The sequence below is a fragment of the Rosa chinensis genome, chromosome 2, assembly GCF_002994745.2.
Source record: "Rosa chinensis cultivar Old Blush chromosome 2, RchiOBHm-V2, whole genome shotgun sequence".
Lineage (NCBI taxonomy): Eukaryota > Viridiplantae > Streptophyta > Magnoliopsida > Rosales > Rosaceae > Rosa > Rosa chinensis.
The window spans coordinates 9,348,872-9,376,800 of record NC_037089.1 but is presented as its reverse complement, the minus strand read 5'-3'; the positions used below and the strand labels follow the sequence as shown (position 1 = coordinate 9,376,800).

The 27,929-nt window shown below is 38.2% G+C and overlaps 4 protein-coding genes across 4 annotated transcripts; 1 reads left to right on the top strand and 3 right to left on the bottom strand.

The window, feature by feature from the left end:
* Positions 1-10: 10 nt before the first annotated feature.
* LOC112187201 lies at positions 11-1,052 on the bottom strand. Its single transcript, XM_040514563.1, has 2 exons — positions 1,030-1,052; positions 11-664 (listed from the first exon to the last, which is right to left on the bottom strand). The coding sequence occupies exon 2, from the start codon at positions 650-652 to the stop codon at positions 209-211; it is 444 nt and encodes a 147-aa protein (XP_040370497.1). The 5' UTR covers positions 653-664; positions 1,030-1,052; the 3' UTR covers positions 11-208.
* Positions 1,053-9,644: 8,592 nt separating this feature from the next.
* Positions 9,645-12,969, top strand: LOC112188064 (probable L-type lectin-domain containing receptor kinase S.5). The gene is made up of 2 exons (XM_024327083.2): positions 9,645-11,231; positions 11,931-12,969. The coding sequence occupies exons 1-2, from the start codon at positions 9,944-9,946 to the stop codon at positions 12,761-12,763; spliced, it is 2,121 nt and encodes a 706-aa protein (XP_024182851.1). The 5' UTR covers positions 9,645-9,943; the 3' UTR covers positions 12,764-12,969.
* A 2,967-nt stretch (positions 12,970-15,936) lies between these two features.
* On the bottom strand, positions 15,937-17,514 carry LOC112186127 (2-oxoglutarate-dependent dioxygenase DAO). Its single transcript, XM_024324482.2, has 3 exons — positions 17,117-17,514; positions 16,532-16,847; positions 15,937-16,394 (listed from the first exon to the last, which is right to left on the bottom strand). The coding sequence occupies exons 1-3, from the start codon at positions 17,497-17,499 to the stop codon at positions 16,146-16,148; spliced, it is 948 nt and encodes a 315-aa protein (XP_024180250.1). The 5' UTR covers positions 17,500-17,514; the 3' UTR covers positions 15,937-16,145.
* Positions 17,515-17,815: 301 nt separating this feature from the next.
* Positions 17,816-26,095, bottom strand: LOC112186126 (kinesin-like protein KIN-14E). The gene is made up of 24 exons (XM_024324481.2): positions 25,858-26,095; positions 25,340-25,562; positions 24,960-25,032; positions 24,682-24,813; positions 24,362-24,600; positions 23,921-24,248; positions 23,615-23,714; positions 23,348-23,529; positions 23,024-23,139; positions 22,786-22,888; positions 22,338-22,490; positions 22,097-22,243; positions 21,758-21,955; positions 21,186-21,350; positions 20,996-21,103; positions 20,751-20,891; positions 20,437-20,631; positions 20,200-20,326; positions 19,896-20,098; positions 19,630-19,812; positions 19,215-19,310; positions 18,908-19,105; positions 18,409-18,680; positions 17,816-18,290 (listed from the first exon to the last, which is right to left on the bottom strand). The coding sequence occupies exons 2-24, from the start codon at positions 25,495-25,497 to the stop codon at positions 18,098-18,100; spliced, it is 3,810 nt and encodes a 1,269-aa protein (XP_024180249.1). The 5' UTR covers positions 25,498-25,562; positions 25,858-26,095; the 3' UTR covers positions 17,816-18,097.
* Between the last annotated feature and the right edge of the window lie 1,834 nt (positions 26,096-27,929).

The window sequence follows — 27,929 nt, the reverse complement described above, 5'->3', positions numbered from 1 at the left end:
TTGGCACCGATGGGCAACAACCAAATATTGAATCAAACATTAGACCTGAAAAACTAATGCAGCAGTCAAATACATATACCGAGTTACTAAAGGAACTGGATACAATCTTTTTGAAGTTTTAACAATAATCATTCCCTAATCTTTGAGACCTTATATCATATTATACAATTGTGCAGATTAATCAAACAAACTGGTACAAAGAAATAAACTAGGATGAATGCAACCCCTGGGGGTGCAACTCTGAAGGATCAACGAGGCCTTCTAACACAACAAGCTGATCCAAGAGTGCAAACTTCTCCTCCTCAAGGGTCTTAACCTCGTCTTCAACCTCTCGTAGATCTTTCCCCACTGCAAAGCTCTCTTCCTCCATCATCAAGTACTTGAGCCTTAGCTCACGGTAGTTGCTTCCAGACGAAGATGAATCAGGCAGCGAATTTGAGTTTGACCTCTCTGGTTGCTGGACCATTGGAGAAACTTCCCTCTTCAAGTTCCTTTTGGATGGTTTGTTCCCAGCTTTCAGAGGAAGAGAAGGAGCCCCATTCACATCATTCCCTTGTACCTGAAACAAGGGGCCTTTCTGGGCAGAGACTTTCTTCTTCCGTGACTTGGGAATCGTAAATTCATCCGAAAGGGGAATCTTTGAATCCTGCATTTTCACCGGATGCTGCAATGCAGAGCACAGGCGTTAGAAATCACAGCAAACCAGTGGTTCCCAAAAACCACCTCACCATAGTTCAGTTCAATGCATAGAGTTCATCTATAACTGAAATTTGGAGTGCCAAAGTTTTCAACTTTCAAGTCAAATAGCTAATAAAATAATAATGGGCATTCATACATGTATCAAAACCCAAATACCAAATACCAGTTGTGCACAAACCCAATGCTATTAAGACATCAATCTTCATGCAACAAGAAACTTCATACATAAAGGCCTCAATCTGAAGCAAAAATCCCACAAAATTGAATCACGAAAGAAGGTAGATTAGCCATGTAATGAACCCTAGACATCCAATTTCACCAACTATTTACCGTGAATTGGGAATTCAAATTCAAATTGGTTTATAGCGGCACAGAGTAATTGATCGAAGAACTGAAAACTAGGGGTGAAGGAGGAAATACATACCTGAATCTGTACCGGTGAAGATTGGGGAGAGCTTCGCTGTTTTTGATGCGCTTGCGTTTGGGTTTCTTCTGTTTATATGTTTTTGTTTTAATGCTATCAGAGACCGACGACTCTTTGACTCTAGACCTCCTTTTGGTGGTCACCATGATTATGGAAAACCCAACTTTGATTTGATTTGAAACTAACCAGTCCAGTCACCTAAACCCATCAATTTTCTTCCAACTCTTCTCTTTTATAACTTCATTCCCTATGATAATTTCATTCTCTGAAAATTTGATTATTCTATGGTTATTTCAGTATCAGTTTTACAAAAAATAAAATAAAAATCTAAGAGACCATAATGGCATAAAATTTTTTTTTAATAAATGAATGGTCGTGAGTTCGATAAAAAAAAAAAAAAATTAAAATATATAATATGACCAAACTTCACGTGTGTGTTTGTTAGTCATGTAACTAAGATTTTGATAAGACTTATTTGAATGATTGAGTCATTTAACATAAGATTTTTTAAATTTTTTTTTTTTAATGGTTAAGTCATGCAAATATAACTATATAAGATACTAAAGATCGACGAGTAGAATACTTTTATGCTAAATCACATTGTACCTAACAATCGTAGTTGTTATGTGTAATCTCAACCACATTATATAACTGTGAAACTAGATGCGGAGTTTGGATGAAAAATAATTATATCATGCCTAATACCACGTTAGCATTCTATTGTAATACTCTTGGATGCTATGAATATAAGAATTCAAGAATGAAGTATGTAACTATTGCTTGTTTATTGAATGAGATATTGGAGGAAACTAAAAGGAGATAATAGATTCAAGATTCTTACAAATTTTTTCTTCGAAATTTATCATTCAAGATTTTCATATTTGAAAAGCAATGATCAAGATCAGTTACAAAAAAAATATATATATATCGTACAAAGAGTTAAATATGAGTTACTATTTTGCGTGCGTCCAGTTCCAATCCACTGTATTTGTGATGGATGTAAGATACTCTATAAATGAGGCTCTTACATCACACATGGTGAAACAAATAAAATTCTTTTTGTTTTCCTTATCTTCCCTTTGTATTTAAAACAAAATAGTTAAAAAATAGATATTTCTATATGCTATAGCTGGGACAAAAGTCTAGGTTTATTTTCTGAACCATATTCATATCTTCCACAATAAATTGCTTTATGGAAAATGAATTTTTTTAAAAAAATTTCTTCATAACCGTTAGTATAATTAATTTGTTTTCTACTATTTTAACTGTTAATGAGCGTATCTTAATTATTTAGTACTTATGATCAACCTTTAATCGATGGTAAAAAAAAATCTCAAACAAGTATGTGATGTTGATGTAGAACCACTGGACATGTCACAGCTTTACATCAATAGCCAGGTGAAATTGAAAACATTAGTAACATTTGAATTAGCCTAACAAAGAAGTGAAAGAACTGCTCATCAGTGGCGGATCTAGGATTTGAAAATAGGGAGGGCTACATATTTATGTACAATAATGCACAGGTGTGCGAATGCAAGAGTGGGGAGATAAGAACTTGAGAGTTCAAGTGTTCAAAGATTGAATTTAGTCCGTAATTTAGGCATTTTTGCGAAGAAGAAGAATAAGAATTTGTGATGGACGGAGAGAATGGAAGAGCCAGAGAGGAGTTTAACTTCGATAATTTGAGAGTTCGGGTGGCTTCGTTAAACAAACATACATATAAACAAAAAATATACATCATATATATAGTTTTTTTTTTCAACCCAAAAGTTTGTTCTGAATATAAAGTCATGGATATGACGAAATAGTTAGCAAATAAACCCAAGCCCAATCTGCAAAGTTAACTCTATAAACTTGAATTGATTACTCGACATTCGAATGAGGCCAAGCTCCTGGGCGAGATATTGAGATAGCACAACAATTGATAAAATGATAAGTATTGAAATCAATTAAACCCACAACAATTGCATAGCAGAAAGAAGACCCATTGATCGACCTTGATAAGTTTTGAAATCAATTAGACCCACTTACCCACGTCAATTAAACATTTAAACCCACATCAATTAAAGTATACATCTAATTTTTTTTTTAAGCCTAAAAATCTCGGACGGGCTCCAACCCGCCCAGGCTTCTACTTGGATCCGCCCATGCTGCTCATCACAGGAATGCCTGTCTTATATAGCAGAGGTGGAAGCTTCAACAAGAGCCTCGAGTAGTACATATCAAAAGCTACAAGCATCATCCTTCAACTTTCATTTCCCCAAGCTGACTATATCCATATGTCTATCCTGTTAAGCTGCAAACTATTCCCCCAATCCCACCAACCTACAAAGGTTGGCCGTCAGTCTTTTTCGATCACAAAGCTTGGCAAAATGAGGAAGCTGTTAAATCTTAAGCTAATCTTTGCTCCTTGTTCGATATGTTTTTGAGACTAATCAAGAATCGATTGCGATGGAGAGTAAATCCCTGGTAATCACACTCACAAACAGCTCAACTATCTTCTCATCTGTGTTAATCTTAACAACCTGATGAGCAATCATCAATCTTCGGCCACCCCACCTCCATAAGCAGCCCAATTGGTGCAGTCAGGTCGATCATAGCGGTCACAAAAAGAGTGCCTAATTTGCACTAGGAAAAACTTGTATATATTAGAGTTTATTCCCACATCGAAGAAAAACGATGAGAATTACTTTTTATAAAACCTTACACGCGATACGTGCTCGCCGAGCTATGTAGCGCTAGCTTATGACTCAAGCGAGGGCATTAAACCGTTGGAACAACGGGTCGGCCCACCCTGCAGGGTTGAATTTGTGCGATCTGCTGACCCGCCCATTCCAAGTTGTGGGTTGGGCCTTGTGGTTCAGGCTAAGGCCTGGGCTGCGTGGCCCTTAGAGAGGAGGGCAAAGCGTGAGGCTGGTTTCACAGAGCAGCGAAAACCGCCCGCCCACAACAGTGGAAGGATAACGGGTTTGTGCACTGTCAACCCATATTGCTTGGTGGGCTGACCTGGTTGAACCACTTTTTTTTTTTTCCTTGTTTTGATTTTCAGATCATGGAAAAGAAAAAAAATAATCAAAACCAAGAGTCGATAGAGAAAAAGAATAGAAAGGAGGAATATAAAATTTAGGGTTCAAATCTAATTAATTTAGTAAGTCAAGTGATAGAAACCACCACAATATCTGGATAATTTTATTTTTAGAAAATTATTTATACATAGAGTAATGTACTCTAAAGACTTCAAAAACGTTAACTTGGTGATGCACTCAGAACTAAGCGGTAGATCTACAATCCAAATTGATAATTTGATTACACTTAATTATTATCATCATACTTCTTTAGTATTAATACTCACCAAACTTCCTAAGCAGTTGAAAGGTTCCTGGACCTTCCTTTTGAAAACCGGCTATATTCACACACTATTTTGTGTTAGACATCACTAATCATACATCTTTTCGTGTGTTGACTAAAATATAAAAGGGGGTGTGATTAATATTTTTAGAGAAAAAAGATGTGTGATGAGATCAAAAAGTATTTTTCCTATATTCTCCACTTAACCATGGTTGAAAATCACATGTAATGAATTGAGTGAACGCACTCATTCTCATGTTTGTTGTTTCACTTCATGAACTAGTGATACTAATTGAGTGAACGCACTCATTCTCATATTTGTTGTTTCACTTCATGAACTAATGACATGGAAAGTAGCATTCACTACCAAATTAAGCGTGTCCAGCCATGATCAGATTGATCACATACAAAACTCCCCATTCCCATCGTAAAAAGAACCTCAGTTAGTATCACTAGTTCATGAACTATATATATATAAGTTGTGTTTAATTAATTCTTTTGGATCTAAAAGAAGAATGTTCCTTTTAGATTATTTGATCATATCAAATCCACCTAAAACACCTTGAAAATGTTTTGGGTTGACTACAAGCTGCTTAATAATACATGCTTTAGAAAATAAAGGCAGTACGTTGATAAAAAAAATGCCTTAAAATTTAGACAATTAAAGAAGAAATAAAGGAAATACTTTATGTAGAATCTTGTGCTGTATTGATCGACGACATGAAACATGTACATAGTATATGTCAATTTGGAATAAAGTGGCTTCTTAATTTTCTTTCCAAAAATTAAAGAATTCAACCACTTTAGATAACAATTATTATGTTTGTAGATCGATGTGCATATGCACCCCTTCAACTGCAATCTGGCTTTCCCAGTCACTGATTGACTGATTTGGTACAAATTAATTGATAAATTAAATTGAACTTTATATGAAAATATTATCTGTAATCTGTTAAAGGATGTATGACTGTTACAAAGCCAAAGTAAAGAGCACCACTGACACGGCTGGCAATTCCTTTTTGTTTCTTGATGTGTGAATGCATGATGGCAATTCAATAAAGGACGAAACATTAGAAGAAAAATCTACTTCATACACGGTTCATGTTTTTGTTATATATATATAATATATATATATATATAATATATAATATATAGAAATCACAATTTTCGGTTCACTGTTTTCTCACAGAGTTAATACTGCATTTTATATTGTTCCCTCGATCATCATGAATAATAAATTATAATCATTCGCTTTTGATAGAAATTATATTGCATAGAAATTATTCTATGCACCGACGGTGTTTGTAAATGATGGTGTATTAGTCAATTCATTGCAAATCAGAATAGATTATTAAAGGTTATATCAAGATTGAAGTGCAGTATGCTTGATTCCCAAAGTGAAAAACCCTGCACAGGTCTCTGATTTACGTCCAATTGCACTCTGCAATGTGTTGTACAAAATCTGCTCTAAAGTGATTGCGAACAGATTAAAAAAGTTTCTTTCACAAATCATCTCACCCTTTCAGAGCGCCTTCATTCCTGGACGTTTGATTACCGATAATTCTCTTATTGCTAATGAGGTATCTCACTTCATTCATACGAGTTCTGCCCAATCAGAGGGAGTTATGTCTTTGAAACTAGATATGAGTAAAGCCTATGATCGGATGGAATGGGTATTTTTGGAGGCAGTTCTACTGCGATTAGGGTTTGATGGCTCATGGGTTCGTATCATTTTGCTGTGTGTTAGCACAGTTCGTTATTCTTTTCTGATCAATGGGAAGCCTTGTGGTTACCTCGCTCCTACTAGAGGTTTACGTCAAGGTGACCCTCTCTCCCCATATTTATTCTTGCTTTGTGCAGAAGTATTTTCGGCTTTGCTAGAAAAGAAAGCCTCCCAAGGGATTCAGGTTTGTCATGGGGCTCCTACGATTCATCATCTGCTTTTTGCGGACGATAGTCTGCTATTTGGGAAAGCTTCATTTGAGGAGTGTTCACATATCCAATCCGTACTACAGGATTATGAGGCTGCTTCGGGGCAGCAGGTTAATTTTTCCAAGAGCAGAATTGTGTTCAGTAAAGGGGTTCCTTCTGATGTTCAACAGGAGTTGGCCGCGCATCTGGGGCTTGATATTGTTCCTAAGCATGAGAAATATTTGGGTCTGCCTACGTATGTTGGTAAAAATAAGACTGAGACCTTTGCTTATATTAAGGAACAGCTCGGGAAGAAACTTGAAGGATGGCAAGGGAAACTGTTAAGTGGTGCAGGTAAAGATTTATTAATCAGGGTTGTGGCTCAGGCACTTCCCTCTTACTCCATGAGCTGTTTCCTGCTCCCTAAATCTTTCTGTAATTCTTTACATCAAATGTGTGCTAAGTTTTGGTGGGGTTGTAAAGCTGATAACCGTAAGATACATTGGATGTCTTGGGAGAGACTTTGCCGTCCCAAAGAGGAGGGTGGAATGGGTTTCCGGGATCTATATGCTCATAATATCGCTCTTTTAGCAAAACAAGGTTGGAGGTTAATTCGCAATCCCTCATCCTTGTTAGGCAGGTTATTCCAGGCGAGATATTTCCCTCAAGGTAATTTTTGGGATGTTTCCTTAACTTCTTCACCCTCTGTTTGTTGGAGGGGCATTTTGGAGGCTCGGTCTCTGCTTAAGAGAGGGTTGAGGTGGCAGATTGGTGGGGGTACTGCTGTTCGTATTTGGGAGGATCCTTGGATTCCTAGACCGGTGAATTTTCGACCTCTTATTCGTGGTAATTCCTCTCTTACTTGGGTACGAGAACTGATTAATGATGATTTAACTTGGAACTCTTCAATTGTTGAAGCTACATTTGTTGCTGAGGATGCACATTTAATCTTGTCTATTCCTCTTAGTCACCGTATGGTTCAGGATAAGATGATCTGGCATTATGATTCTAAAGGAAGATTTTCTACAAAAAGTGCTTACCGGCTAGCTCTAACACTGCTCCACCCTACAGCACCAGGTTCTTCTAATTCTAGTTTGGGTTGTCAGTTGTGGAAGCAGATTTGGTTTGCTAAAGTGCCAGGTAAGATAAAAATTCATACCTGGCGTGTTTGTTCTTCTATATTACCTACCATCTCTACTCTGCAGTCTAGGCATGTGTTCATTGATAATGGGTGCTATTTTTGCAATACTAACGACGAAACAATAGAACATATCAGTAGAGATTGTTGGTTTGTGCGTGATTTATTCAAATTGTTTCCGGAGTTTGATCGAATTTTTCGGGAGGTTTTGCCCTCAATGTCCATTACTTCGTGGCTCCAATTTTGTTTGGAGATTCTTTCTCAGGACGAATTTTCTCTTCTATTGGTTCTTCTGTGGTCCATATGGAAGGAAAGGAATCAAAGACTATGGTCTAGAAAGTTCAAAACTTTGCATCAGGTTTATTTCCAGGTGCGCAATTTTGTTCAGTTATTGAAGTCATCTACTTCCAGACGTAGTAGAGGTGTTGTTCGACCAAGGAGGTCGTGGCTTCCTCCTCCTAGGCGTTGGCTGAAGGCCAACATTGATGGTGCCTTTAATCAGGATTCTCATTGTGGAGGTATTGGAGTTCTAATCAGAGATTCTACGGGTTCAATTGTTGGTGGATTTTGTGGTAAAATATCTAATGTGCTATCCCCAGATATTATGGAGGCTATGGCTGGTAGGGAGGCTTGTGAGTTGGCTCCAGAGTTTCAGTTGGCTCCTATTGTCTTTTAATCAGATTGCTTGAAATTGGTTGAAGCATCTAAGTGTGATGAGGAGGATGGGTCTGGTTTTGGTAGAATAGTTGAAGATATCAGGTTCCTTTTGTCTTCCACTCCTTCTGCTTTCTTTTCCCATGTATTTAGAGAGTCCAACTTGGCAGCACATAAGCTTGCTAAGTTGGCTCTATTTTCTGATGTATCTGCTAGGTTGAGTGGTTCTATTCCCCTAGGCCTAAGTAGCTTCTTAGCTGCTCAGTGTACGAATTGATTCTTGTTCAAATAAAAGCTTGACATACTTCTTTCAAAAAAAAAGATTGAAGTGCAGAATCATGACGATTTCGGCGGATTATATGGTAGACAATGAAAAACAGGTAGCACTATATATGGTGAGAACATGTAGCATTTTTGTTATATCTGGTGGGTGACACAAGAAAATGAGAGACCACTGCATTCATATTTCCAATACTTCATGGGTGTTATGTATACAGTTATACTTAATTAAATGAATTCCTATATGGTACTTAATATGGTTAGTTTCATGCTTTTACAATTAGTTACGGTTGAAATTAACACGTAATTATTAGAATTTTGTTTGTTTGGAGTTATCGGATAATTTATGTATGTACATATGTTAATACGTTATACCACACTGCTTGACTAGTAATGTATCTAGTCATTTAATCTTATTCAATATTCATAATTCCTTATGGATTAGAGTTGAGCTAATATAAGGCCCTGTTTGGTTGGTGGAAAGGAAATGAATCATTTTCCTTTTCATTGGGAAAGTGAATCCTTAGGGGAGGGGGAGGAACCAATTTCCTCCACTTTTTTCTTTGCTTTGGGAACCAATTTCCCTTCCTTTGGCTGTCCCAAACGCAGGAAAGGAAACACTTTCCTTTCTCAATGTCCAGATTCTGGGAAACAAACATGGCCTAAGGGTAAATCTTATTTCATTGCTTAATTATGAATTAGAATTGAGATATCAAGTTTGAATTTCGCCCAAAACTAGAGATTAATTAAACCCCAGTAAATAGCTTTAACAATACACGTCTAGACAAAAATACTAAAACATTTAGCATTGCCATATTATCAAGCAACGACTTATTTTTTGTTAGTTTGCAAATCAAGTTATTGAGGGTCTTTCTCCCTCTCTCTATCATGGTTCTTAATCATCACATACATCAGGCAATTAGCATTCACTGAGATGAAGATTGGAGAGAATCAGAGAAACATAAACTTCTTCATGACCAATAAACCAATAGGAAACAACCAAAACTCAGAAAACGAAGCAATGATTATAAAAACCAAAAAATGAGGTGGCTGAATGATAGTGAAGGGTGCATGGCCGCCAGACTCCTACTGTCTAGTGGTAGATAAAGCTAAAAAAAGCTTCGATATACAAAGTTGAATACTTGAATTTATCATAAACCTGACCCTTTCAATTTTAAAAACATGGTTTCTTGTTTAAAAATTCATAGTTGATTAATAGTTTAATGCGAAAGTTCCGAGCTATATCACCGAAACCCCGTTTTCAAAATTCAAACACTTGGGTTTCTGGGAATAAAACAAAGCAGCAACCTAAATAAACAGATGAAACATTGCAGGATCTGCTGGGTTGTCCAAAAATCTATACTCTAATTAAAAGCGTCTTCCATCTATATCCTCCTCACATTTTGATCTCTGTACTGCCCAACGTGCGTCGTCGTTTCTGAGCTCAGCAACTACAAGAATACTGAAGCAGCTGGTCCCAACTATCTCGCATGGTGATTCTGTTTCTCTCCCTTCTGTTGTTGCCGGAGGCGGCTTTCACCGACGCTCAGACCTACGAGGTGAAACCCTACCAGTTCGGTCCCTTTGATCCAACATATTACGACAGGTTCGCAGTCCTCAGCCCCGCCACGATCAACTTAGGAGCTCTTCAGATCACGCCGGACTCCGCCAATGGCAACTTCAGCAAGGCCAACAAGTCTGGTAGGATCTTGTACAACCAGTCTTTCACCCTCTGGAACTCTGATCTCGACTCTTCTTCTCCGGGATACGTCGCCTCTTTCAACTCGTCCTTCCTCATTAACGTCTATCGTCTCAACAGCTCCGGCATCCACGAGGACTCCGCCGTCCCCGGAGAGGGCATCGCCTTCATTATAGCCCCGGATTTGACCCTCCCAGCAAACAGCGCCGGTCAATATCTCGGTTTGACCAACGCCACCACCGACGGTAACCCCACCAATCACTTGGTGGCAATTGAGCTCGACACTTTGAAGGAGGGCTTCGATCCGGACAGCAACCACATGGGGCTGAATATCAACTCGGTTAAGTCTAACAAGACGGTGCCGCTTTGGGATTACGGGATCGAGATCGCGCCACCAGGCACGGAGTTTTATATGGTCTGGATCCAATACGACGGTGGGTCACATAATCTGTCGGTGTTCATGGCCAACCAGACCGATCAGAGCAAGGACGGGAAAGGAGCGTTTGTTAATATCCGGCCTCGGCCCACCAGCCCAATTCTAACCGCCAACCTTAACCTCAAGGACATTGTCAACCAAAAGTCCTACTTCGGATTTGCCGCGTCCACCGGAAGTAACATCCAGCTCAACTGCGTGTTGATGTGGAATCTAACGGTGGAGATTCTGCCGGACTTGGAAGGTGGAGGGGACAACGATAAGGTGTTGAAGATAGCACTAGGGGTGGGTGCCGGGTTGGTTTTAGTCCTACTGTGTTTATTCGGGGTGGGTTGTTATGTGTACAAAAGGCGAAAGGCTAAGGCGTCGGACCCTAACATTTTGGGCGCGCTTAAGAGCCTTCCCGGAACACCAAGGGAGTTCAGTTACCGAGAGCTTAAGAAAGCCACCAACAACTTCGACGACAAGCACAAATTAGGCCAAGGTGGGTTCGGGGTGGTATACCGAGCTGTGCTAGCTAAGGAGGATAACCTCGAAGTGGCAGTGAAGATGTTCTCAAGGGACGAGGTTAAGGGCAGAGACGACTTTTTGGCCGAGCTCACCATCATTAACCGCCTTCGCCACAAACACCTCGTCCGGTTACTCGGTAAGTACATCGTTGATCTCTTTCTTAATTCCTAATTAATTATGGCTTAGTCTTTCAAATCATTTTAAAATTCACGTCCATGCACAATTAACAATATGAATCACATGTATTTCCACTAATCATAGTCGTCGTGCATGGTGAAATTACTATAATGTTTAGGGTGTGACATAATGAAATGGGACCTAATGTGCATCACCAACCTTAGAGACTAAACTACTAATTCATAGATGCTATAAACCTAGTTATCACTTATCAGGGAGTCTCCGATAAGGTCCATCCTCTGGGTCCAGAATGAAATTTAGCCCTTTTTTTTTTTTTGGTGGTCAGGAATATGTAGCTGATTGTCACCTAACAAGATTTCAGACTCTTACCGTATAGTATTAGTATTTAGTTGACCAAAGAATTGTATTTACAATTTAGTTGACCAAAAGAGTATAGTATTAGAGTACTATGCAAAGTCAACCGTGAATGCCAGAAGGATATATAGTTGGAAATTCCTAGGAAGAGTATTGGTCAACAATTGATCCCAAAAATAGATACGCAAATGAAGGTTGACTGAAATCTTTAGGGATTAATTATGTGTATTAGTGGGTTGTTATTGAAGAAATATTGCGTGTACAATGGAAAATTGAACCAGCTGGCATGAAACATGTTTGGGATGGTGCATTGTGTTTGATCGATTCAATTTGTGACAAACAGGTTGGTGCCACAAGAATGGGATGCTTCTCATTGTCTACGAGTACATGCCTAACGGGAGCTTGGACAACCACCTATTCTCCGGGCCGGAAAACACAACCCTAGGATGGAAACAGAGGTACAAGATCGTCACGGGTGTGGCCTCAGCCCTACACTACCTCCACAACGAGTACGACCAAAGAGTAGTCCACAGAGACCTCAAGGCTAGCAACATAATGCTTGACACCCACTTCAACGCGCGCCTAGGCGACTTCGGCTTGGCGCGCGCTCTGGACAATGAAAAGACCTCATACGCTGAACTCGAAGGTGTCCCGGGCACGATGGGGTACATCGCCCCGGAGTGCTTCCACACGGGAAAAGCCACATGCGAGTCTGACGTGTACGGGTTCGGGGCGGTGGTTCTAGAAGTTGTGTGCGGTCAACGGCCGTGGACTAAAATCGGCGGATACCAATTTCTAGTGGATTGGGTATGGTCGTTGCATAGAGAAGGGCGTGTGCTGGAGGCTGTGGACGAGAGGTTGGGTAATGACTACGTAATTGAGGAGGCCCAAAGGCTTTTGCTTCTTGGGCTGGCTTGTTCCCATCCAATTGCGAACGAAAGGCCCAAGACCCAAACTATAGTTCAAATCATTTCCGGGTCGGTTCCAGTCCCCCGAGTCCCACCTTTCAAACCCTCTTTCGTGTGGCCTTCCATGCCGGAAGGAGTGAGCAGCATTGCCAACACGGTTAACACGACGTCGTCCTGGCCTGTCGGGATGTCAGCCTCCGATAGGTCTGAGTGGAGCCCACATTTGGACAGCAGGGATATATATAGTGACAGCTCTTCCCTGGTTTAAGTGTTCGCTCATTATGTAAGATAAGATCTCAACCAGTGTTAGTCCCATTTTGTTTATTTTTCCTCTCTGCCATTTGAATAAACATAGAAATTTCATAGTTTTTTCAAGAAATTTCATAGTTTTTGATTGGTTCCTCTTTTGTTTTTCACCAAAGGTGAATGAATGTCCATGTGTAATTTGTAAATTCTGTTGGATATATTTATAGATGATACAGATTCTTATTATTATTATTTTTTTTTTTTACTGCCCTCTGGACTTAAGTTTTCTGTGATAAAATATTAAAATCCATAGTATCAAGGATCCAAGATTATGATATTGACAATTGGGTTACCAGGACTTCAATGGAAATTAAGCAGTTGGAACAAATAGCTTAAACCAAACAATCCCTTCCAAACCAACCAGTTCAAGACTATTAGTTTGTTAGGTGTTGCCGAGTCTCTTTATATACCTCCATGTAATTCTCAATGAAAACTAGACACCCTTTTCACTCATATTTTCTTAGCTATATATCGATCTGATCCAACCTATCTCTCTCAGTACTCCTTCTTCGTCAACCTAGCTTCATAGCTTCACCTCCAGTGGCGGAGGATTCTGGCTCTTCAACCCCTGATCTCTCCACCACTACTGCTTCTCTTCCGGCTCCTCTATCGCTCCCAAACATTGGTCCAATTATATATATATATATATATATATATATATATATATATATATTTATAGAACTTTGCTCAGGTGCGGATATCCGCACCGAAGCAAAAAGGTATGGAATTTCTATTTTTTCCCACTTTCCGATCATATTTTCACATCTTAACCGTTCAATTTTTAGTTCCTAATGTATAGATCATCTCTATAAAATTTCAGCCAATTTGGTGATCGTTAAGGTATCCAAAATTGCAATTTACACGAACGGACCGAATCTGTCGAACATGAACCGTTATATATATATATAAATATATATATATATATATATATATATATATATATATATATATTCATTTGAGTTATGTCCTCACTGGTTTGACTTCATTCTAGCACCGGATTAATGCGGTTTGACGCTCGCCGCCGTTTAATATCTCGGTTTCATGCCGGCCAGCAAGCATTTGCAGTGACAGGGCACTTAATGCTTGTAATGATTCTGGAAGCTTGGATGCCAAGTATTTGATCATGCACAGGTACAGTAACAATTATTGGCTGTAATTTAGGCAGTTAAGCCGCAGATGACCGGGTTTTATTTTGCCTCCCCATTCTCAAAATAGAAGATGTGAGATTTTTTAGGCAGTTTGAATTTCACTACATGATGTGCCACAGCTAGCATAGGAGAATTCCCTCATTTTCATGTCTGTACTTTTATTGAAACAAAAATATGTTTGCAGTAGCACAAAAGTGTGCCATGTATACAGAAATCCTCTTGATATTTTAAAAGCTTAATGACAACAAAGATTAGCTAGGCTTAAATGTACGGACAAAAGTGTTGTATAAATGCCACAAGAACCATACTACATTCCAAATTATTTCCGGTGCCCCGAGCCCTGGAAAATGGAACAATGGACTGTAACCAGATAAAAGATCAACTAGCGGAAGTGTTCTGAAGTGATAAATTCATATACACACCCGAAAAATCAGACTACAATAATATTGAGCCATGAAATAAAACTCTAAAGTAAAAACCCTCAAAGAATCTAACATAATGCTACCATAAAATGAAGCTCCAAGTAGCTAAGTAACCTGATACTATGAAGGAAGACTCCAAATAAATCAGGGTTTATTCATGTTTCCGTAGAATCACCCTACAGGCTACACATAAAGGGCGTCCCCGGACTGAAAAATAAAAATAAGAGGCCGTGCAAACCAAACCACCAGGTGTAGCAGCGGGACAAGTAATTAAATATGTAGCCTAATATAGAGGCCCAAGTAGAGAGACTTAAGCCCAAACTCAACAGCAAGGGGACCCAACTCCAAGCAGTATTCACCAACCGAACACGTTAAAACGTAAGAGGACAAGTGCCCTCAGCAACATATTCTAAATCTAGCGGCTAAGATTATGATAACTTAAGAACTCAAGTCAAACTGTGTTATAAGTTGTTATAAGTTTAGCCCTTATAGAGAACCTTAAAAAAGTATATCAATGGTACACCAATTATAATTCAAATTATTAATAAATATAATATATTATCACTTATCATCAACTATTAAAAATAAAAATCCAGTACCACTAGACACCAGGGGAGACTGTGAGTTCGGCTCACGAAAGATTAGTTGTAGCATTTAAGTTGTTTATTTGATAAAAAAAATTATTAAAAAAAAAATAAAAAAAAATTCTAGCCATTTTACTCTGCTAGAGTGCTTGTGAAACTCTAGGGTTTCTAGCACACTCATGGCTTCTCGTTCGGCTGAGGCGTTAGCCTTAACGGAAGAGGCGGTGGTCGACTTTGGGACTGTTGGTGCTGCAGCGGTCACGGAGGAATGGTTCTATCTTGTGGAGCGACTGAATTGTTTTACATACAGAGGTATCCCTATACATAGAGGCAGTAATATTCCACTGTGTGTCTTTGCTTATTGGCCTCATGATCTACTTGAGACTTTGCCGGGCTACTCATGAGTAACATCACCTTCGGCAGTGAGTCAGTGACACCGGTGTGCAGGATCAAATTTAGTCTGACCAAATCGGCCAATCCAGTACAGTTGAATTGGAATGAATTAAGGACATTGTTTGTTTTACCATATGGCTATGAAAAATTGTTGTAGTGTGATAAACTTTCATACCAAAGTACTGAAAGGATCAAGGTTATGACTGATATTTTCAATGGAAAACCTACGCACAGGAAGAACATCTAGCTTATAAACAAACCTTCTTCTCATTCCTCTCTATTTATTAATGGATTGCTAAATATATCTTACCACTCTGAAGAACAACTAGTTTCTTGTTGCTTCTTATCAAAATAGCACTCCATATGCTTCTTTGAAAAGCCTTCCTGTCTCGTTGAGGAGTATTTAGTTATTTACAACTCCATATGCACTCCATTCTTTGAAATTATGTCCTCACTGGTTTGAAATTACTTCCTGACTCTGACTTCAAATCGGTCCTAGGCCACTTGAGCCTCACTCTCACACACTGAATTGGTGTGTAATTTTCATTCTATTTATTTTTCCTCTTAAAATGAAAAGAAATTAACTACTTTGCTGATTTCTTTTTCATTTCATGTTAAATCAAATGGTGAACAGAAATAAGTTCAAGAACAGCTGATAGATTCATAGAACAAATCTGACTTGACCATTCATAATTAGACAAGATCCGTTGATACAGGTACGGTCTAGAATGGATTATTTAGTCAACTTCTAAGAGGCAGGCTGACATATGCCAACTAGCTTGGATCATATCAGTCAATTAAGACTTGATGCGCACAAGTTCTAGAGCTTCACCAGCATGCAATTTTTTGGAGATTCTGAGCTTTCTGAAATCATCATAAGTGAAAGGGACATAGAGACGTGGATGCTCCGAATCAATAAATTCCGGAGGAGCTTCCAGTGCTTCCTCCTTTGGTCCCAATAGAAAGGTAGCAATGGAGACTCGAATGGTGGCCTCCCTGCATTGAACTCTGTGCTTCAAATTGAGCAGCCTCCCATTGCTCCAAGCCTTAATGTATATACCAACAACAACAACAACAAGAAGATGCATGTAAGAAACAGAATTTTGGGTAATTTACTGGCTTTTTATTAGGGTAAATTAGCAAAAGTTACTAGCAGTATAATTTATGTTACCCATATACCTACCTTAGCAATGTCTCCAAGATTGACAACGAGAGTGCCTGGACAAGGATCAACTGGTATAAAAGCACCAGACTTGCTCATCACTTCAAGACCTCCAACATTTTCATCATCTTGAAGAATTGTCAGAAAACTCGAATCTGTGTGCATCTGAACTCCGCAAGATCCAACGGATTCAGGAGTGAAATTGTACTTGTTTATCCTAAACTGGCAAGGCCACCCATTAAGAAAACCGGTCTTCAAACCGAGACTCTCTGCCAACTTATGCCCTATATCCACTATCTGCTCATAAATTGCTCCTGCATACTTCTCTATCACCTCTCTGCTCATTCAGTAACATTAAAAAAAATACCAACTTCAGCAAACAATGCAATAACATAGACCATGTTGTTTACTTAATTGTCGTCTTATTTAAGATATGTTATGTTATGGCGTCAGAAGGTCAATATAAAGATTGTACATAACACATGAATCCGATCATATACTAATTAAATACATCAATTCAGCTACTGAAGACCACAGGCTAGATTATCATCAAAATAGGCGCAGCAAGTAGAAATGATGGAGTTAGCAAAGCAGCCCTTAGCTAACCTCTGGTAGGAAGAAGCATCCAACTGAGAGCAAAAGGTCTGCACAGCCTGAGATGATCCCAAGTCATAGAGACCCAAAGCCTCATAGAGAGGGTTGACCTTGCTAGGCGCCATGTAGCCACTGCCAGCTATGACATCAGTGTTCTTCTTCTTAATCTCCATGGGCAGATCAAGAAGAGATCTGACCACCATCTTCATCTCTGACATCAGAGTCAATGGGATCTTGTGGTTGACTAGCCTGAAGCAGCCCCATTCCTCTGATGCTTCCCTCAGTTTTTTGTACTCTTCAGAGTCTGGAAACTGATTCAGATCAATCACTGGAATAGCCATTTCTGAGTTTCTTTGTTGGTTTTCTCTGGCTATCACGCTAAGGTTCGGAGTCATTTTGGACAGTCCAATTTATACTGATATAGTCTGTCCTAGTGTCCTTGCTATAATCCATTACACGTATTAATTCATATCTTTAATTAGATCGGAGTGTTTGGAATTCAGTGGTTGTCCATTTCTGTATCGCTTATTTCCTGCATTGGTAAAAGCTTAAACTGACATGCCTGCCAAAAAAGCAAGAAACTTTAGCACGACATCTGCTGATTTGCACACATTGCATGTGAGATTTTGCGGGCACGCAAATTCCACTCTTTGTCCTGTATTGGATAAGAAGAAGACGATTTGAATTAAAGAAAATGAGAAGAACTTCATATACAAATTAAGAGTTTGAAATATATACACAAGATGTGGACTATACAAGTGTACAACTTATATCCTCCTAATTAAATTACAACATCCTCATTCATAGTACAATGAGAAAAAGAGGTCATCAAGATCCTACAAATAGCAACTAGAACAGACAAACGATCTAAATCTAGTATACTGATCCGGTACACCTTGCTGAAGCCCTAGTTTACATTCCAAAATTCTGCCTACAATCTTGCAAAACCAGTATTTCTGGTATTGAATTTTCCCACTGTGCGCAAGGGAAACATTACATCGAGTGCCGGCCATCTCCTTTCTCTCTTGGTGGCCGCTCGTCCTGGATTTCTTCTAAATCCTCATCTTCTCCTCTCTTTCCAGCTTGTTCTTTCCAATAAGAAACCAACTTTTTCAGTCGCATGATCTCTTTTGAAGATACATTCTTGCTTGGATCATTCACGATTGCTCGAACTCTTGATGCATACCTGAATCAGCACAAATCAATGAATTGTTTTACATAGGAGGTCCCTATACATAATCAAGAAGTGAATCAAAGTAATGTAAGACTAAAAACTTCTGTAGTGAATAAAGAATAGAACATACATTAGAGAATTATATGTCTCATCCATGTTTGATTCGGCAGGAGAACAATTGACAAACATAAGCGTCTTGGCATTACCACCAAGGGAATCACTCATCAACATTGTTAGTTTGTGATTCCGGTAGGGTATGTGCTGTCCACCAGAAGATAAAGCACCAATCACATCTCCGAGTGCTGAAAGTGACTTGTTGATGCTTTGAGCTTCTTTGAGTTGACTGCCCGCAGAACCTGACTTCTTTATTCTTTCCGAACCAGCAAGATCCACAAAACTTAGCTGCCAATAATAAGTGAATGAAAGATATTAGTAATCATAATTCCAAACAATCAAACCAGGCTTTAAAGTTTACATTCTACCATTACAAGTAAATGCCAGATTCGTTCAGCATAACAATGGAAGGAAAAGGGTGAGAATTAAATGCAAACAAATATGTATTATCTGTATGATTTTATCGAATGTGTATAGGAAAATATTTATACATTTTATGCAGAATAATAGTATACCTTTCCTCTTGCAACAGACTGCGTCTGAAGATTGGTACTTTCAATAATAACTGACACTATGAGGTGAGATCTTGAACTTTCTTGATTCATTTGAGTGCCAGACGTATGCCGTCGTTCCGATCCTCTTTGAATGACGTTTTTCAGCTCCTCATGTGTCGAAATTGATAGAACCGTTATATTTTCAACTGATACCATGCCCTAGCACCACAAATAACCATTAAGAATGACCTCAAACATGCAGGAAAAATTCAAATATAAAAGGTTGAATCCAAAGTATACACGACTTATAAAGGTGGAAAACAGTTACCTTTGAATCCTTTTTGATATCTAATTTTGGACGCTTTGCATTTTTGGGCAATAGAAGGTCTAACAGTGTATCTTGATACAATTCCACCATATATGCCTGCATTAGAATATATAGATGAATTCAAAGGCTCAATGACAACGGATGAGGTTTCTGTATATGTTTCTGGGGGTTGAACAAGATATGATCAACTTCTCCTTATATTTCCTTCCAATTTTAATAGATAAAAGTCTGGTTTTTTATTCACCACGTGTTTGGTGTTTGGGGGGGGGGGGTGGAACATACATACTAGTCTCTGAGGGCTGTAAATACTAGAGCATGCATAAACCAAATAGGAGAGATGCATCAATGCAACGTATTTCAGAAACTTAATTTGAGTGGTAACAACTGTTCATTTTATAAAATTTAGAACATATACCTTCAAAGAAAATGAGAACTTGTTGCTATCTCGCTTCAAGATTTTAAAAAGTTCTGCAGTAGCTCTAGGAGTAAGTCCAGGTTTAGTTTCTGAACCATAAATGGTATATGTCTTCCCAGAACCTGTTTGCCCATAAGCAAATATGCACACGTTGTATCCATCTACGGCAGATTGTACCAAATACTGCATTAGGCCAGGATAAATTGTTAATAGATTACCAGCGACATATTTCATAGCAATTAAAGGAAAATGATAAGAGTGCTTGCCCTTGTATCTTCAAACACATCTTCTTGGGTGGCATGCTCATCAAATACACGATCATATGTATGCTGTTTCTGTTTTTCATCTTTCCATGGATGTTCAACTGTAAACTCATCAATACTTGAAACTGCACATCCTTGTTTTTCAGCAATCTCTTTTTCACTCATAGGTCTTAATCTACAATAAACTCTGATCTTGCCTTTCATATCTGAGAGGTGTACAACGGGACCAAATTTTAGTTGCCACAAATAGTGAGAGATTAAAAGAATGCTCACTCACATGTTGAAAACATTTTGAGAAAATATCAACCTTCTATGGTGTTGAAATAGCGCTTCCTTAGAAGTTGTTCCTCCTTGTAAAGGGATTCCATCTCAGCTAGTTGAGCCCCCTGCATCCTCAAGAGGGAGGCAGTTTGCTCATTCTTTCTATCGATATCCTGAAATCACACATATTAATTGGCAAAGTACTCTCAATTTTTAGAAACTTAAAAAAGTAAAATACGTCCAAGCAAGTAAGAACAACAATAAAATAAAATCCAATCATCACCTCTTTCATTTCTCTTAATTCGTCCAATTCCTTTAGGTTATTCTGTAATGCAGCAATCTCAGAGTTCCTGCTTGCAAGAGTTGACTTTAGAACAGCTAATTCTTGATTAACTCCTTCAAGCTTCTTTTCAAGTTCAAAAACTCGAAGCTTTAATGCTTTGCGCTCTTGCTCAAAAGTTTTCTCATGAGAATCAATCTGCAGAGAACACTCACAGTGGATATATTTCTCTTTTGTGTTACCATAAAACATAAAGGCAAAAACTCAAAAGGAAAAACAAAGATTCCAGCACCGAATTCATCTTTTAAAGGAATCACCTCATCAGCTTTACTCTTTTCAAGGCCAGATATGGTTTGCTCCAGTAGTAATTTATCGTCCGCTAGTCTCCTTATAGTTTCTTCTTTTTCTTTTAACTCCTCAGTACGAAGCTTTATCTCATCTTTGAGTTTATCCAAAACCTATGTAAGATATCAAAATACAGTCCATGGTGATTTTTCTATCATTTGAAATAACAAGATTTATTGAATCAATAGCATTTGATATATTGTTGCCAACAAATTACCAGGTTGTTTCCTCCACCAACCAGATTTGTCTTGTCATTTTTCTGCACTGCTTGATTACTCAGCTTTGCCAACTGTGCTTCCAAGCTCTTCTTCTCTGCCAGTGCAGCCTAACAGATTTCGGAATCAATTAGAATGAATTCAAGCTTAGCTTACTGCAAAGAATAACTATGCAAAACTAATCACACTGACCTTAAGTGCCTTGTCCTTGTCATCACACAATGACTTTAGTCTATTGTGGTCGCCTGCAACTTCTGACAAGTTTTGCTTCTCAGATGCCAATGATTGCTTTAAATTATCCAAATCATCTTGCAGTTTTGCTTCTTGTTTTTGCTTTTCACGCAATTCTTCCAGCAACTGCAGAAACATACGGATTAATTAAACTCAATTCGCTTAATAATGTGTAGAGATTTTACTAAATAATAAAAGGCTCATATTTTACATGGAGCAGATGTTATTAACATAGCAAGCCCCTTTACTAGGAGGGACCAAGTAGGTCATATAATGAATTGCTTTTCCGCAAGCTATCATGTATAGCTGTTATTAAGATGACCTATGTGGTTATAAAGTATCATTGCACTATGTTGTTCCACATACGTATTCAATCAAAGAACTAAACGTCCATAAACTCATCTCCTTAACCTTGGAAGAGTCATTGTGTTCGATGCAAATATTATTATTAATTCAACCAGCAATTAGTTTGTAGAAAAGCAATTCGTTACAGTTATTGAATAGTTCAGCACATTAAAAAGTTAGTTTCTTACTTGATCAACATTCCGCTGAGATTCTTCAACAGCTTTTGACAAATCTTGTACACGTTTTTCATGCACTTCATCAGAGGGCTTCAAATTGTTAGAAATATCTCCATTCGTCGAACCACTAGAAGCAGTCCGAGCTTTAGAGTAGCGGCGCAACATGACATCATTTATATGTGTTTGAAGAGCAACGCAAATTTCTTCACCCTGAATGAAAAGGAGAAATGCAACTAAGTAAAAAATAAAGAACTAAAGGTGTAGAAGCCTGAAACTTCTTAAATGAACAATCAGCAAATTGCAAATTTTCTGGATAGAAAAGCAAACTTCTGACATACAGAGGTGTCTAACCTGCTTAGTTTCAAATTGGAATATGTGAAGAACACCTGCAACTCTCATCTTGAAGAAAACAGCAGTATTGCTACTACCAAATTGCATTATGTCTCTTAGTTCTGCTGAATGCAGATATTCCTTTGGAACAGGACGAAAAAAATGAACCTGTAGAATGAAATATCACAATGTCAATATGAGATTAAAACAAGGTACATTTAAATATAAATTCACATATATCAATATACGCACTCAAACTCACCCCTCTTTTGTTGATTCCCAAAATGATCCGCCCGGGCAGAAGTCCAATAGGATCATCTATCTTGCGAACACTGAAGAACACTGAATTCCCATAAGGAAGTGTTCTCAGTATTCGCAAGAATTGTTGTCTTGCATCATCTTTTGTCAAGTTTTGCTACCACATAACAAAAGGTATCTTATATAAAAAAATAAAATAAAAAATCCCATGTAAACAGTTATACAAAAATGTTGTCTCTAATTTTTTCACAGCTGTAGAGAAGAAATTGTACAACTGATTTGCATTGCCAGGTACTGAATGCTCCATTGTAAAAAAAACAAAAACAAAAACAAAAACAAAAACAAGAAAACAAAAACAAACAAAAAAATTGCAGAATTTAAGTAGAAAACTTTAACAGTAGCTTCTATTGGAGAAATTTAGTCATTCACTGAAATGAAGAGTTCCATTTTACCATTGAATGGTAACGAGAAAGAATATCCAACTCCCACTCCCGTTTTGCGCGAGTGATTGCAATTTGTCTAGGTAGAAAGCGTTCCAAAAGCGAATTCCAGTCACTGAAAAATATTATTCTCAACAAATTGGAATCAGAAAATAAAAAGAAAACGGGACCACCTATATGTTTGCAAATGCTATACAAGATGAAAGCGAAATGTAAACACAAAGAAGAAATAATTAGGGACGATACTAACTTGCATGATTCAGGGGTACCAACGAATCCAATATCAACCAATATTTGCAATGCAGAAAGCTGTGCAGCATCGTCTCTTCCCACAGGATAATTTCCCATGATGTAATCATGTTGCAACTGTAACAATATAACCAAACTCTATAAGCAAAATAGTAGCATAGAAATTGTTATGCCCACGCATTCACACATTGACAGCTCTGAAGCAACAGTTGCATCAGTTTTGTTCAAAGAGCAAGTTAGCAACATGTCGATGAATATGAACATCACCAAACTAATAAAACAATGGATTAAGCAGCTCAACAATGATTCCGCAGGAATTACGCACTTGAACATAGGACAACTGCACAAACATTGGATCTGCTACAGCTTCATCTGACTCCCGAAATAGCTTCTTTTTAAATGTCAGCTTGCAATGCAAAATTTCTCCTTTACTTCGATCTTTTGCTGCTTTAAATTCTGCCAACAGATCCCCTATGTATTTGTTGTCATCTAGGCCAATATACTCCTCTGAATAACAAGAGCATGCATATTAGAGAAACAGTTCACTGATTGCAATAATAGGAAGCCTTCCACGAGTAAGTAAAAGATGTACCATTTCCGAGGTCAGGTGATTTCGAGCCCGTTACAACTTTGTGGCATTCAAACAGACTAAAGCTAGAAAATGCTGACAATTTAATTATCCCAGCAAGTTCCTGCAAAAAAGTTGAACCAGAACTAATAAGGTTTGAGAAATTTTAAAGAACAAAACTGAAATCGGAGTGAACTTGATAAGGACTTAAAGGTTACAAACATGGTAAAGTCTAAGCATATGCCATCAATCATTCAGACAATTCAGGACCATAGATATAAGTTGGCTTAATTCACAGTTGCAATACTGTAAAGTTGAGCTTGAAGGTACCTCAACAGCATCAGCCACTGTTGTTGCCATGTCATATGTGATTTCTTCGAAAGTTTCATCCAAAAAAAACACTATTGTTGTAAGCTTTCGACCAGTTAAAAGTGCTTCTATCTCCTCCCGGCCTGGTATTGTATGCCTTGGTCCAGCCTTGACAGAACGCTTCAAAGCATTTAAAGTATTTAATGCTAGGACTCGAACATCACAGTCAATATTCGCACCATGTGCAACATTATGGACATACTCAGACAGATAGCCACCGATGTCCTTATTAGGGGGCATGGAGGATGCACACAAATACATCAATTCCCATGCTTTAATTAAGCATTGCCTGTTATGTAAAAATAAATCAGGTAAGGTAACATATCAAGCATACAAAATCATCTACATGCCAAAATCATTTCAAAAATAAAAGAAACTGGGAAAGGCAAAAAAGATGCATACTTATCAGGATTATTTCTTGTTTGTTTGGAAATCTGTGCAAAAAGCTCATCACGGAGCTCTGTTCGCTTCAATGTTTGCTTATACAACTTTCCAACAAGTTCAATCCTTTCATCTAAGCTTGGTGGAGTAATTCGGTCAGATGAGTCGATTCCCATGTATTTCAGAATGGTCTGGAACAGTTTCATTGCCCGGCTAACCAGGTCACTATTGATTTTAAGTAAGGATGTAGGTATAGGATCCTGTAAAACCATGTGTGAGCTCTTTAAAGGGTTCTAAGCTTATACTTAATAATGATGTAGTGAAACATAGAATGTACTTACCTTTTGGAAGCACAGCATGTCCTCAAAAGTGAACTTTTCTCGAGGTTGAGGACCAACAGATTTTTTAGAAAAGAACCCCCGTTTTCCAGCAGACTGAATCTGCTTCTGCATTAACCTCAAAAATCCCTCTACCTATAAAATAATGGACGGTAAGTACTTGATGTCTTTGTCTAATATGATTTTTGTGGAACTAACAATCCAAAGGATAGTGTGTGCATATATGTTTGTGTAAGCAACTTGGGTTACCACATTAATAGTTAGAAAATGAACATTCCTACCTGAAATCTATCAATCAAGGGTATGGCACCAGCAAGTTCTGCTGGGATATCCATCGATAGCGTCCTTGGTGTCCTGCAAGTGGAAGCAATGGTGACAGTAAGAGGCAATACAACATCAAAAGTCAGTTGCAAACCCTTCTTGAGATTTGCCAACCGATAAGTTTGAGAACCATTCACAGTAATAATACTATTTTGAACAAACACGTTGATGTTCATTTCATACAAGTCTATAACTTTACATGCCTCACTTCAATTCCATTTCTAATAACCTAACACATTATATTGGCATAACGAATTCATAAACAGTACAATGAAGGCATCGAAAGCAAAAGTTACAGTCTTTTGTGACATTGGTCAAGAGGAATAGGCAAGCAACTTACGGTGGTGCCACGCTGGAGCTATCGCTGTCATAATCGTCCCCATTTAAAAATGCGGTAGAGCTGTGCACAGGAGTATCCTCATTGCCATTGCTGGAGCTAAAAGAGGACCTACTCGTTCTCACACTTTGCGCCATTGATGGGTGTAGATCCATTGTCATTTCACTACAGCCCAACACACAACCTTACATCCACAGACACCAATTCCAGCTCCTCAATCATGCACCTATTATACAGCCATTGGTGAGATTTATATATACCCTTCTTTTGCTACCTAATCTAATAATAAAGCCGAAAGAAACCCAATGCCAAAAACAGCTATGTAAACCCATTTCCAATCAAACACACAACCCATTAATCTCTTGAAACCAACAACAACAACCATTAAAACACAATAAAGCCAGAAACTTTATCGCTCAAAAGCCATAGTTGAACAAAAAAGCCAGCAACCCATTAATGATCAAACCCGGAAAATTGAAAATACATATAAGATAATCACCATTGAACAAGAAAGCTCCTACCTTTGTGGGGCTTTTTGGCTCTGAGCTACCTACAGATCGAGCTGGAATCAACAACAATATGAACCCAAATGAAATGTGACATTCACAAATGGGATGAAACAGAGAACAGGGTCGGTCTTTGTCTCTCTGAAACTTGACCCTTGTTCTCAAACCACAAACGAACCCGAGAGGAGAGAGAGAGAGAGAGAGAGAGAGAGATCTGAGCTAAACCAGAGCTTTGTCTACTGGAAAGCAGGGAGAGAGATTCACGGGACTATTATAAATGACGAAGGGCTGTTTCGTCATTTCGGGTGCAAAATTATTATTTAAAGCTTACACCTTTTCTCAGCGTTGTGCGTTGTGTCACTTTGTGTGTTTATCAATCCTCCAAAACTTTTTGAATTTCGAAATTACGTAAATGGCCCTCCCATGCGGAGGCAATGATTTTAGGTTTTGCTTTTTGTGGAAGATGATGTGGGTATCATTTTGAAAAGGTTTGGAGGGGGGTGATGTTGTCATTTTGGGGATGCTTTGGGGGCGGGAGATGCCAACTTTGGGCCTTTCACCCACAGGCCGCTGCCTGCTCAAGGTTGTTCTTTTCCATGGTCCCATCCAAATCTAACTTTAATCTTCCAAGTTCCAACTATGGAAGTATGGTCATCATGTAACAATTTCATTTTAGTTCCGAAAAAGGATATAATGGTCTGTTATCAGATTATTAATCGTTCAAACAATTGGATTTGAGTTCATTTAATAATAAGATTCATAACTGTCAATTTTTTTCGGTGAAATAATTGTTTAATAACAATAATTTACATTACTTTTTTATCTGTGCGTTCATATGCGGTATAATTTAACTCTAAAATTTAACATAACATATAAGACTATCTTACGCGTCGATTGAAAAATTTTCTGCCAAACCCTGAAGGTGTAACTTTTGTGCTAACAAAGGACATAGTACATACCCACCCACCCATCTCTTAGAAGGTAAGAAATTTCTCTAAAGCGTCATGTCATGTCCAAAAGTACATGCGGAGTGGACCACATTATTATTGATTATTGAGTGATATACACATTTTATAAACAAGGGGATTTTTGGGCTCCATAATCCCATTATCTACACATGTAGACACTAGGTATTTTGCCTAATAGAAATTGCACATTGTTTGAATAGAAAAGGCCAAAAATATAGCATATGACTGGATTTCAATGACAGGCTATGCCGGCTTATCCCAAAGCACGTAGAGGAAGAGTTCAAAGGGTATGATTATATTGAATGTGGGTGTTTTAAATAATACTCACGAGAAATGCCACTTATTGGGAAACAAATATTAGGTCTCTCCTATTCCTATATCATGCAAGTCTTTATTGCTTTCTGGTATTGTCAACCATAAACAATGAAAACCAGAAAGAAGAACCAGCCCTAGCAGCTTGAATTGCAATAAAGACAATCATGGAAAAGTTGAGGAGGCCCAAAATGAGGCTAATAAGAACAAGTACTTAAAGGCAAACCAACTGCACTACACCAAATAATTTATAGCAGCAGGTAAGGGAAAGGCAATTTTATGCTTTGAGACACCAAAGTAGAAACAGTTTCCATCAAGAGGGCAACAAATTTTCTCATACAATGATGATGTAAACTTTGGATACAAGGAAATGAATCATTAGCTTTGCTAACCACAGCCACTTATTCCATTCATTATTCGTTTGCGCGTTCCAAGCATTTGCCAAATGCTGGGGAATTAGAGTTGGTTGACATTTTGGGGAGGATCAATCTAATCTAATCTCTACCAACTTGTTCATCATTAATGCTTGCTTTGTTTTCCATTCATTGTCCAATTCCTCCTTCTGTACTATGTATGGTTCGTAACCTCTACCCGATGATATGAATCATATGATATTGTAATCGACTAATTGTGTTGGATTGCAGGATTGAGCTTCGTATTCCTAAAATTTAACTCGTTCCGTCATCTCAATAGGAGAAGAATGCTAATTAGTGTTCAACAAAATATACAAGTCAACTACAAAATGGACAATTGCTATCACCCCTCTAAATGAATTCATGATACCAGTCATATGAATCAACTACAAAT